The following is a 13,112-nucleotide window of genomic DNA, read 5'->3' on the forward strand; positions in this document are numbered from 1 at the left end:
TTTCACCTGAAAACTAGTTTAACTTTTTTTTGTTATTCAACTTCGGGGTAGCTAAGAACAAAATGTCAAAAAGTTCCCCACCAAAAGCAAAATTGCTAGAAGTTAATCCGTATTTTTTTTAGTGTAATCATGTTGTTGGAGGAAAATAATACTATTGAATTGCACTTAAACTGAGCCGTTATCAATGAGTTTGATACAAAAATCGTTAAATACGAAAACTAAAACATAACATATTGGGAAAGTTTGCCTTGAGAAATGAAATTTTACAAATAAAGACGAAATTAACCCGGCGAGGACAACGGCATACTGACGAAAAGATTCCTAAACTAGTACTTGTTCAAGTTTATGCCTAGTTCAAAGAGCTGAAACAAACGAGATTTATTTGGTACGTGTTTTAACTCTTAAGTTTGTTTATATTACATGTATGTACGTATGTTGAAAAGCTAATTAAGTGAAATTTTATGAATAGTTAATGTGTACATTTATTGTGTACATACTTATTCAAAACATAACAATGCAAAATAAGGAAACTCAGATGAGTATACAAGTTAATGAAATTATTGCTAATAAAAGAGAGCGAGAAAAATAAAATTGGCTTATTAATAAGGTAACACGTTTAACATTCAAAAACAGCACTGTTACACTAAAGTGGTGCTTTGAGTGACTTAAAGCGAGATGGCCGTAGCGTTGACGCAAGATGAAATAATTCCAAAAACAATCGTAGAAAAAGGAAACGTAGTTCAGGAACAGCTATATACGAAGCTATTTTCATTATTTGCTAAACGTCAGTTCGTGTGATCAAAAATATATGGATTATGAAGCGCATTATATCACAAAAGAACCAACATTCTTTACTCTTCCCGTCCTAATGTAACTCTTCCGGTCACATGTATTATTATTATTATTATTATTATTTTGCTGCCGCAACCGCACAAAGTTGATGAACAGCCCGGCAACAATAAATAGCTGGCATATTTTAACAAACAAATTTCAGTAATTTTCCATTTGTTTTCTGTGGTTGACATAATGAACTTTGGCTTGATAATAGGGAAACATTGTTAATGATATCCGCTCGTGGTTATTTGTGGTGGGTTAATCGAATATCATGCTTTGCAATTTTCATATCGGAAGTTCGTCCGGCTTATTTTCATTTCCAATGATTTACACGTTAGTAAGTATAAATTAGTAACCCTACAATAATTGCAAAATGGTTAAACTGCACGGGAATATTTTGAAACAATGATCATATGCTGGCTTCACTGAACAACTGCACAAAATCATTATTATTATTTTTTGCACCAGGGAAGACACCTAAATATCGTTCATACACAGAAAATATTTTTCTGTACTTTTACAAAAGATTCCTTTTTGGAAACCAGTTGGCAAGTAATAGCCTAGATTATAATACTACATAAACTATATTGTAAATTTGTACAAAACAAGTCTTTGGTTATTTTTGCACTAACGAAATACATTTTTCGAGATAATAGGACTGAGTATTTCTTACAATAATTAGCACATAATTTTATATTTTGTTGTTTCGTTCAAGCATTTTTTTTAAATCATGGAAAATATAAGCGAATATCCAACAATTTGGCTTAATATTGTTTTATTTTCCTTATTAGTGTACGCAGTTAATACCGGAAAGCTATTGAAGGATGGTTTACAAACAACTTTAACTATTGGAGGTACTGAGACAACACAAAGAATTAATGCCCAGGCAAGGATCTGAACCCAGTATAACTGAGAGCACAATGTTGTAGTGATAGTTGTTTTTATGTAAATGTAAAAATGTACAAATATCTGTAATTTTACATGAATATTTCTGTTCAATTTACAAAAAAATAAATTACAGTGTATTCAAATCAGAGTCATTTGACTATTGGCTACTTGCACAATATCCCTTACGTTCTAGATGCATTAGATTCAGTCATGCATCTTTGCAAATTTGTTATTGGCTTAAATTTTTACAATAATGTTTAATTTAAAAGGTAATAAAATATTTATAATCTCAAGACACGATATGTCTTAACATATGCCTTTTATCATTATAGCAGCATGTTGTCAATTAAAAGAAAGCAAATGGAGAGTTTTTTTCTTTGATTTTAAAATTTTTCAGATTTTTTTTGGGTTGATAATTCAGTTTTTCAATATGGTTGCCAAAATGAGCGATAATATGGCGGATGCTACTCCTGTCTGGTGATTAAAACTACTGCTTTATAACGAGCAAAAAATAAACAATGTGTCGGTAGTGCACTTAAGCAGATGATGTGTGCAATATGCGGCACTTGTGTTCCCAGTAGCAAGCATTAAAAACAAAGATTTCGACAGAGCACTCTAGTAGACATGTACAACACGACATTAGCGCTTCTAGTAGCAAGTATTTAAAATTAAGATGGTGTCTTTGCCTCTTAAAGGTGATGCTATTATTCCTTCATATTAAAAAAAATGTAGATCCAAATATGTGTCATTTTTTAACTATAGCTAATTAAATTCTTAGTCTGGCATGCCTCGATGGCCGTGTGATTAAAGACGTAAGTTTTCAATCCTAGAGGTCTGACCTGTCATTGTCCGATTCATCTAACTTTCTATGCATTTTGTATAAAAAATTAAATTAAAATAAATTAAATTAAAATAATCGACGTTATATGCTGATGCATTCTAGGAAAAACAGATGATGTCATCCAAGATGGTGACTTCCAGGAGTCAAAAACAGTATTACGGACATTACATCATCCAGAAGACGTAAACAAGATGGCCACGTTGGCATCACAATCCAAGATGGTGGAAAGCTCTCGAAAGCAAAATGAAGGAATCGAACATGGTGGATGGTTCTGAAATACAAGAAGGTGGAATTCAAGATGGCGGCCTGGATTTAATTTCCAGTTCGAAGGTTCCCAGCTGCTAACTGGCAACTCGTAGATGCGGAATTTCGGAGACTTTAGTTCTTTTGAATGAAATTTTTTTTTAGATACCTGAATTAATTATTTTTTTATAGAAAATGTTTACCTGATAATGGAAATATTTGAAACATCATAGTACTTATTAGATTTTTTTGGCAAATATATTTTTCTGAATTTTGGAGTAATTTCGGCGAATAACCAGTCGATTATTGCAAAATTGGCAATTGTTGATGGTTTATTTCAAGGTCAGGAGTTAATTTCAAGATAAGAAGTCAATTTAAAGGTAATTCAAGAAAGTTTCTGCGTTGTCACAATCCAAGATGGCGGTTGGCACCCAGCATCTCACCCAGAACCAAGGTGCCGGAGGAACCAATATGTACCTACTACTATCGCATTTTCTATAGTAAAATTTCAAATGAGAATATTGTGAATAAATTATCCCGTTGTATTTCTCCAAGAGCATCAAATGATAAAATTCCATTTTTATTTGTAAGGATTCCTATTTGAATGACGCCATCTTGGTTTCAACCGTTAATGTCCATTTTTTAAATGTCATTTAATACTATTTTTTTTTATTTGAGCATTGAAAATAAATTTATCAACTGCCTTTTTAGCAAATAGTGACTAACTGCTACAAATAGTTTTCCGTGAAATAATAAATTGTGTATAGTATTTAATATTTTTTTTTGACAGAATGATTATTAATTTCATAATACAATCAATAAACACTTATCTATTATCTAGAAAAAAAATGGGTTGTCTGTAAAGTCGGTTTACGGACGATAGTTTAACGTGACAACGTCATAACAAAACATTGATGAAATTATTGCATACTTTTATGAATAAAATTGAATCATTTTTATTGAATTATCACTATTTTGTATGGATACAAAGAATGAGTGAAAGGAAATCTACAATTTAATTGATAAATTTACTTTTATTTGCACTCATTAATTCAAATATGTTTATTACTTTACCGAAGGGATTATTTAAACTATAAGTAACTTTTATACATGTTTGCTATTTAACTTCTTCCAATCTATGTTATTAAGTTAAGGATAGGACGATGATAGGAAAAGTAGGAAACGAATGGGAGTGTTTCAAGTTTTATGTGCCTCGAAAAAGTCAAATCGATGGTTGTTCCAATCGAGTGGAAGAGAGATGCGGCGCAAGCGAACAATGAGCGTAACGGGACACTTTTTCGTGCGTGCAGTCGCCGTTCATCGATTTATTAGACGTTGTCACGTCAAAAAAGAATGAGCAAGATACACAGGACTCGCCGATCGCAGCGCCCGGCTGCTCGTTGACGGCCGCGACGGCCGCCTGTAGCACCGCCAGCTGGCGCGCGCCCTGCGGCCGGGAGGAGTTGCAGCTGGCGCCCGCGTGGAGCGCCACCAGCGCCGCCAGCACTGCCTCCTGGCGGCCGCCGGGCGAGTCGGGGCTGCGCGCGCACCCGGCCAGCTGCGCGGCCAGCGCCAGCGCCAGCACCAGCTTCTGCATCCTGAAACCACGTGTCGCCATCTGTTGGGCGGGCCCAGAACTACCAGCGAATAACAAATCGGAATAGAGGTTCTCATACAAAGTTTTTTTGGTTAATACGTTTTTGACGTGACAACGTCTAATAAATCGATGAACGCCGGCTGAACGCACGAAAAAGTGTCCCGTTACGCACTTTGCTCCGTTACGCTGTGTCCCGTTACGCTCATTGTACGCTTGCGCCGCATCTATCTCTCTTCCACTCGACTGTTTATAAAGTGAAGTGAAAAGTTAATGTGGTTTTCATTGCTTATTACAACAATTTCGGCAATAAAGGTTAATTAATCTTGCATTTTAAACATTTCTTTACTAGTATAATTTGAAGTATTTATTCTTTTATTATTAAAATAAAAATGATTTTTTTATTCATATAAGTATGCAATAATTTCATCAATGTTTTTTATGACGTTGTCACCTCAAACTATCGTTCGTAAACCGACTTTACAGACAACCAATTTTTATTATTTTTTGGTTATATTAACTTATTTCCTTGGCGGCGCAAAACTAATTTTTTTTCCTAACCTAAGTTAATTACTAAGTGTGTTTGGGAGGGGTCTGGGTTAGGGAGAGACTCTAAGTGCGTCTCAGGCCGAAGCCTATACGCTCTAAGCATGCAGGTTATGAACCATGCAGGAGAGGAAGTATGCATCATGTGCTAGGAGGGGATTGGCCAGCCATGGCAAAGTTTTAGCCATGACTAACTCCCCTCACTGACAATTCTAGGTTAAAGCTAGATAAGTTGGGCCCAGGTATAACCTGCATAGACACAGGGAAAACCCTGGAAAGACTGCTATGCAAATGGGCGGGAGCTTGGACAAAAACTAACTTAATCGATGCGAAAATACTTTGTGCTGTTTTGTAATAAACCGTCATGTAATAAATAAGGGAGTAGGAGGTGCAAAAACTCATTGTATTACACACCACAAAATCATTGGCTACCTGAATAGAGTGAATTTTCACTGTTTTTTTTGCCTGATAATAGCTTATACATTACTTCTCCTAATAAATTAATGTAGTTATATCAACAATATATTATGAAAACTACTATCTAGCGGACGGGCCCATAACTACTTCAAAAAACTAGGTCTCAGTCTCGGTAATTAGAGTTTCTCCCCCGTGGCAGCAGAGTAGGCCATCTTCCCTGTACACGGCACGTCAGCTGGCCCACTCAGGACAACAGTTCAACAAAATTACTTAAATGTCAAATGAATTAACTACTCCCCCCCCCCCCTGGGATATGTTAACCGACTAAAGTCTTATTGCATTTGCATTCAAAAAGTATTCGACCTGGGCACACACACACGGTATGCAGATGTTCAGAAAAAAAACCACGCGATTTGAAAACTACTCAAGATATCCGAGTGGGGTCTGTTTACGAAAAGCAATTAAGATTTCGCTGAAGGCCGAAAAGTACTTTTGATTTCTGATTAAGTTTTGAAAATAGTATTTTTAGAAGAGTTAAAATGGCTAAAAGTCGTGTTTTTTCAGAATATTTTTTAGGCTTAAAACAACCAGTAGAGATTCTTGGAAGCACTTAAGGGACTTGCATTACACATTTACCTTCATTTATATGCCATATAATGTTACGGTCACCGCTGAAATTTCACAGTTGTCCTGTGACGACGAGAGGAGCGCTAGAAGCACCAGCGAGCGTCGCGCTTATCATTCCACCCCGACCAGACGGCCCCCCCCCCCTTATCTATCATTTACAAACAATCGAATAAGGACTCAGAATTTTTCCGAGGAAACATTACATAAATAGCAAACACCATCAATATAAATCTCTGAGAGAGAAAAAAAAACATGGATTGTTGGCAGTACTTGTTTGGAAAAATATTCTGACGGACGGATGAAGTCGAGTTGTAAATCGCTTGGCTAGACGCGAGGCGTTGGCGGACGAAAGAGTGACGGAAGGGGGCGACGGACTATTGTAATTCCGCCTTCAGGCACTTCGAAACCGTTGACTAATGACAGATATGGACAGGTGATGGCGTTTCCATCATCTTGCAGCTGGACAGTTTGATTGTTAAAGATTAAGAGATAAGTTGTAAGTTTCAGTGCAGCAAATTAATAAATGTAGGCGAACAATTTTCTGTGTCTCTACAGTACGTTGAACGCTGAGCTATCTCTACATTTCAATGCTAACTAAGCGTTGTAATGCCGGGATTCAAAACGTATTTTCTAACGTAATATATCTGTGTATGACTATAAATTATAACATAAAGTATTAAAGGATAGTTGTCCTATTATAAAGTTTTTTAATACACATGCGCGGATGAATACGGATGAATTCACGTGGGTCCTCCAACTTTTCGAGATTCTTGAGACTTCCACAGATGGGAGCACCGTGTTTAAACGCTTCATTTACATTCACGAAATTACTCCTACCACATGTCGTCTATCGAGAGCTAAGATGTTTACACATCAAAAGAAATTGAATTAAATAATAGGGCTATTCTTTTGAAACTTGTTACCTCCGATCCTAACAATACCTGTTTTTTGACACAGGGGAAAAAAAATTTCGGAATTTACACCATCGTAACGATTATGATAGGTAGCGTTTGTTTAAAACCTACCTTAACTGTGGGGATAAAATTGCAATGAACGTATGGGTATCAAAACCCTATGATTGCGTGCACGGAATGAGCCTCACGTAGGGGCAACTATGGCTGTATTAGTCTATGGAGTAGGTGTCTGTTATAGAGTTGAAGTCATTCTGGTTACCAAAAAAAAAAAAAAAAAAAAACCGCAGCTGCATATAGGGCTAACACTAGAATTGTGTTTAGTGGCTTGAAATGAACTCACTAGCAAGACCACCAGGGGTGGCGAAGGAGCTCTGAAAGCTCAGGGGCGCTAAGGGCGACACTGGCTAGCGTGTGTCACGCCTCATCGCCTCTACGCGCCGGGCTCAGAACTGGCCTCTGTATGGTTTTAAGTGCTATTCTATAATGTTATGCTCGAATATAAAATAATTTTTTATAGACTACTGTGTTTAGAATTTTTCATACCTAAAAAGTCCTTTAAAACACTTAATTTAGCCCTTTGTAACTGCACAAAAATTGAAAACATACATATACTTTTTTTATACAGGCACAATATCTATTAAATGCCATGCCGTTTGGTGGCCTAGCCAGATGGAAAGACTTAAACAAAGATGTTAACTACACACTAGTTAGGAATCAGCCTTAAACTTCATTATAACGTTAAATAAAATCAGCCCAGACGGGAAAGGGTGGACTGGCTTCAATTGTTGACACGGCAAGAAAATGCACACAATCCTGTGTCTGGCTGCTTACCTGGCCCGTGGTCGTCCGCTCGGGAGACGCGCGAATGAAAGCCGCCGCTTTGTCTTTCCTGCGGGTTCTGCGGAGAGGCCCCGCTAGGGCTTCACCCCCGGGTCCCGCCCCACGTGACGAGGGTCACGTGGCCCTCCCCCCCCTCCCCCCCCCCACGAGCCGAGGGAGCAAGCGACCAGCCATGATCCCCCCTGGGCCCGACCTCACGCGGACATTCTACAGCTTCCTTCTGACGCGTGACGTATCGGCGTGCGGCGCGCGGCAGGAGTAGGCCTACTGAGTAACAGGCGTTTTGCCTAAAGGCGGTTTGCCGAAACATGAATTCGTAACGGCGATTTTCCTAAAGTCATTTCGCCCTATAGGTGTTTTGCCTAACGTCGAATTGCCTAACGGCGATTTGCCTAAAGGCGATTTGCCTAAAGGCGATTTGCCTAAAGGCGATTTGCCTAAAGGCGATTTGCCTAAAGGCGATTTGCCTAACGGCGTTTTCCCTAACGGAGTTCTGCATAACGGCGATTTTCCTAACGGCGTTTTTCCTAACTCCGATTTTCCAAACGGCGTTTTGCCTAACTGCGATTTGCCTAGCGGCGTTTTGCCTAATGGCGTTTTGCCTATCAGCGGTTTGCCTAATGGCGATTTGCCTAACCGCGATATGCCTAACGGCGTTTTGCCTAAAAGAGGAAAAAGCAATTTGCCTAATGGCGAATTGCCTAACTCCTATTTGGCCAACGGCGTTTTGCCTAATGGCATTTTGCTAAACGGAATTTTGCCTAAAATTAGCCAAAACGCCTTTAGGCAAAACGACACATGCCCGGCATACTTCCGTGAGTGCCACGGGAGTCAAGGAGCCACGGTGCTGCCATCTTGTGTCGGATGGCGCTAACCAGAGTTCACAAAGCCAAAAAGGAAACTTCATTGTGTTGACGGTGGGAGCGCGGAAGACTGCCATATCGGAAATCTACCATAATTGAAGTATTCCGCCTGGCCTCTTCGAAAAAGGCGGAAAAGTACCTACCATAACGCAAATCTGCCATAAGTTCAAAAGACGAGGCGGAATTCTACCATATTTCCTTATACACTCCATGGAATGAGTACAGCTGCTTTGCTCTCGAAGTAGTGTATAGAATACGTCGCTAGGTAGCACTGTTAACCCCCTATCTGTTTCTTAGGTTAACTTTAAAAGGCTACAGATAGCGCTTCTGACAGTTACTTTCTGTAGTTCCAGTCATAAATCAACTCAACAGATCGCGCACTAATAGAAACAAATGTTTCCAAACATGGACTGTAGGAAGCAGCACTGTATACTTATAGCCGCGATCTGTAAAAATAAAAATATAGTAGGTACTTCTCCTCCTGTTTTGACAGGGGAGGTGGGGCGACGGAAGACTGCCATACTGGAAGACTGCTATACTGGAAGACTGCCATACTGGAAGACTGCCATACTGTCAGACTACCATACTGTCAGACTACCATACTGGAAGACTGCCATACTGGAAGACTACCATAATCGAAGAATTCCGTCTGGGGGCGACGGAAAACTACCATACGTTAAAACGCGACCATACAGTCCTAATACTCGAACGACATGAGTAAATTATGTCTATTATCTTAAAAAGAATTTGAATAAATAAGCAGCATACAAAGTCTTAAGATTCTAGTTAATGTTATAACTCCAGGTCACTAGTTGAAATGAAATGCAATCTAGTAACCGAAAATCACAATACCCTGACAACCGACGGTTAAGTAAGTAAAATATTGCATCATATATATATATATATATATATATATATATATAATGAGATTTCCACCTATGTACTGACTCATCACGATATCTCTGGAACCATAAAGCCTAGAGACTTGAAATTTTGTAGGAATATCTCTTTCGCCAAGTAGAGGTCAGCTAAGAACGGATTTTGCGAAATTCCACCCGCAAGGGGGGTTTCGGGGGCGTTAATTAAAAAAATCCACATTTTCAAACTTGAGCTCTTATAGGTATAAATCTTGGCCAGAATATTCTTTTTGGCATGTTAAAATTTACCAAGAACGAATTTTATGAAATTCCACCCACAAAAGGGCGTGCGGGGGCGATAAAAAAAAATTAACTTTAAATCTATAGCTCCTACAGATTTTAAATTTGGCGAAATTATTATTATTTTTGTCATGTTGAGTTAAACTCAAAGCGAATTTTACGAAATTGCATCCACGAAGGGGTTTGCGGGGCCGTTATAATAAAAGTAAAAAAATAATTATTGGTTGTCTGTAAAGTCTGTTTACGGACTATAGTTTAACGCGACAACGTTCAAACAAAACATTGATGAAATGATTGCTTTTGTACAAAAATATTTCAACTAAGTGTGCATCTGTCAGTGAGTGGTTGTGTGTTCAACCATTTATCGGTATATATTTTCTTGAAGTACTATTGACGGTTAAATTCTAGTCAGAAACCTTTGTTTTGTAGTATTGTAGCAGTTTTTGACGAACAAATATTTATAGGCACATGAATTTTATTCCTTAAAAATATTATTTCTGTAAAAACACATGGTTTTCAATCAGTAATATCGTCTTTAACACACGCTTATATATATATATATATATATATATATATATAAGCGTGTGTTAAAGACGATATTATTGATTTACATCTGGATTTATACTGGTACATACAATTATATATATATGTAACCTAGTCGTTAGAAATTAGAATGGCAACAAGAGCTTAAGGAAACACAGAGCAATGTATAACACATATTTAGTACGGCATGTACAGAGATTTATTCACACATTATACAAACACATATAATCCTCATACATTAATATAAATTTTCTTATTATGTTGGCTGTTACACATTACAGCTACAATTCATGTTCCAGCGATTACCAACAAAACACCTGAAATAAATGTATACAAAATTACGTACCATTCACTACTTTTTAAACATTTTCTCATAACCACACGAATTATTCCTCAATAAATAATTCTAACTGGACCCTTTTCTTTTAGTTATAATTACAAATTCTTTTTAATACAAAATACTTAAACCTTCACTTACAGATCAAAATTAGACATTGTTTTAACAGTACCAGAGACTTAGGAACGAGATATTTCTAACACAATTTAAATTTCAACACTTCTCCCCAAATAAAATTGGCTAAAATCTTCAGTGTCATTTAAGTGATAGCGGCGAGTGTTTTTTTTATTTCCGTTGATCCTTGACCTGATCACCCCAGTCGGACCGGAAACCATCGACGGAGCGAATTTCTTTATTCTACCTCTGCCGCCGTGCTGATTCCCTGATACTTGCACATTTTCGCCGGCTCTTAATTCACACTATTTGGTAATAAAACGAACACTATACTAGTGCAGAGAATTGGAGACAAATCACCTAACATGCTGTTGCTTGAAATTATTTTAAAACAGTTTTTCATTAAAAATTTACTTCCTTGTTTATGTTCATAGGTAGTCTTAAACGCCACGACTGATAGTCCCGCTAATGCCACTGCACTACGCCCTTAACGTTTAATCAAGTAGTAGCACCTTTTATTTTCACCGTATTAATAGAACGAGAAAATATATTTAAAGTATTGCTGAGCAGAACTCTGTTATGCTCCTAGTCGCAAACCACTTCATGACCCTCGGCGGAATTTTCTATGTTCCCCTTGGTTATTTTACTGCAAAGTCCGACACATACTTTTTACTTCCGAAGTCCCGTGCCAACTTGCAAATTGTTACTGGGCTACCACTGAATTATTACCAAGTCCGTAACTGACTTGTATAATTTGCGGCCTCTCTTACCGCCTTTTTCGGCATCCGTGCGCAGCTTGAAGACCTCAGCGGGCAGCCTTTCGGCGTCGATGATCGAAGGTGCGGGTCGTGGTCACCGCATTATTCACGCAGCCGGTTGAGAGAAGACTCTGTGGAACTTGTGCTAGCAGCCCGCTTATATACTCGCTGCGCTCCATACTAAAACAGCGAGGAATATTCTGGACATCCTGAATCGGAAACGCGGCTCGGAAACTTCCGACCACGTCCACGTGCTCCGATCAAAGGCGATTCGGCACGAGTGGACCCGAGGATCTGCTATCCAACGCGCATCAATTGAAATTCGCGCGCCGAGTCCGTGCAGTGTATGGCGGGTGGTATCCCACTAGCCCGCAGGGGCGAGTTTCCTCGTTACGCAGTACCAACCTGCGTAACATATATATATATAATTGTATGTACCAGTATAAATCCAGATGTAAATAAAATATTCTATTTATTTCAAAATGAGCAAAGCCTTTGATACTTTCCAACACAATCCTATGATTAAAAAATTGTCAATTTTAGGCTTCGTCAAGCAATGCGTGGTATATACGTTTTAATTATCTTACAAATAGACGCTTTGCAGTCACATTTGCAAATGCATTTTTTGGTATTATATGTTCCGCAAAGTAGGAGTTTATCTCAAATACTCTTTAATATTTAATAAATGATATTCCAACTGTAATCAGAATTGATCAAGAAAAGATGCAGATGAAAAATTTAATTGGGAAATATGTTTGTGAAACTATTCAGCAAGATATTTCAGCTGTCCGGATCTGATTTTCACGTTAAAAACGTCTCTGAATTACGATAGCATTTATTGTATAACATTTAGTGAAAAAAACTAATTTAATTAATCAGAATTATCATATAGTAAGTAATGACATTAAACGTGGTGTCCTCTTTTAAGACCTTCGAGTTATAGATATTGGATGCCAAGCTTTTTTTCACCAACATGTAGATAATACTATTAGCAACACATGAAGATATTTAGGTCTTATTAAATTTAAAACTTTCTCTGCATCAAAAGATTTTAATTAGAAAAGAATTGAAAGTATGCAGAAATAGTTCTTAAATTAATATTTTAAAATTTCAGGCATTTAAATTATTTTGAATATGCTACATTCCTATATAACCTATTTGCATTTTCTTTTCTATTTATTAGACGTTCGATCAGTGATGCACTTTTTATTATAAACATTTTATTACCATTTTTGTTGGTTCAGACATAAAGACTCGGTTTGGATTAAGAATTCCAACTTGCAATTACATAATTAGTGACACTTTTAAAACCATTATTAACTATAAAATGTGAAAAAATTTATATTTCCTTTTGAATAATCTACAAATATTCATTGGTAAAACTTTTGTAATCTACATATTTATTTTGTCTACACAATTTTAGTTTCGGTTTAAGATTTTTGTGAAAACCAAAGTAACCAATTGGTTAACTGAACTTTATCAATCTGTGTTTTGTCGCATTGATGTGTATCAGTGTATATCTTGTGTTAATGAGTTTTTGTTGTTATTTTAAGTCATAATTCGTTTATAGGTGCTTTAATGCAAAAAAAACTAAAT

General features: G+C 37.3%; 1 protein-coding gene across 1 annotated transcript in view; it reads right to left on the reverse strand.

Moving 5' to 3' along the window:
* The window catches only part of LOC134541709 (uncharacterized), a 95,605-nt gene extending 87,817 nt beyond the window's left edge, over positions 1 to 7,788 (reverse strand). The window contains exons 1-2 of the mRNA XM_063385355.1: positions 7,736 to 7,788; positions 4,184 to 4,404 (exon numbers count right to left, since the gene is read on the reverse strand). Of these exons, the coding sequence (XP_063241425.1) occupies positions 4,184 to 4,403 (220 nt within the window). The 5' untranslated portion in view covers position 4,404; positions 7,736 to 7,788. The remainder of the gene's footprint in view (positions 1 to 4,183; positions 4,405 to 7,735) is intronic.
* Between the last annotated feature and the right edge of the window lie 5,324 nt (positions 7,789 to 13,112).

The sequence above is a fragment of the Bacillus rossius genome (genome assembly GCF_032445375.1).
Source record: "Bacillus rossius redtenbacheri isolate Brsri chromosome 4 unlocalized genomic scaffold, Brsri_v3 Brsri_v3_scf4_1, whole genome shotgun sequence".
In the NCBI taxonomy this organism is placed as follows: Eukaryota; Metazoa; Arthropoda; class Insecta; order Phasmatodea; family Bacillidae; genus Bacillus; species Bacillus rossius.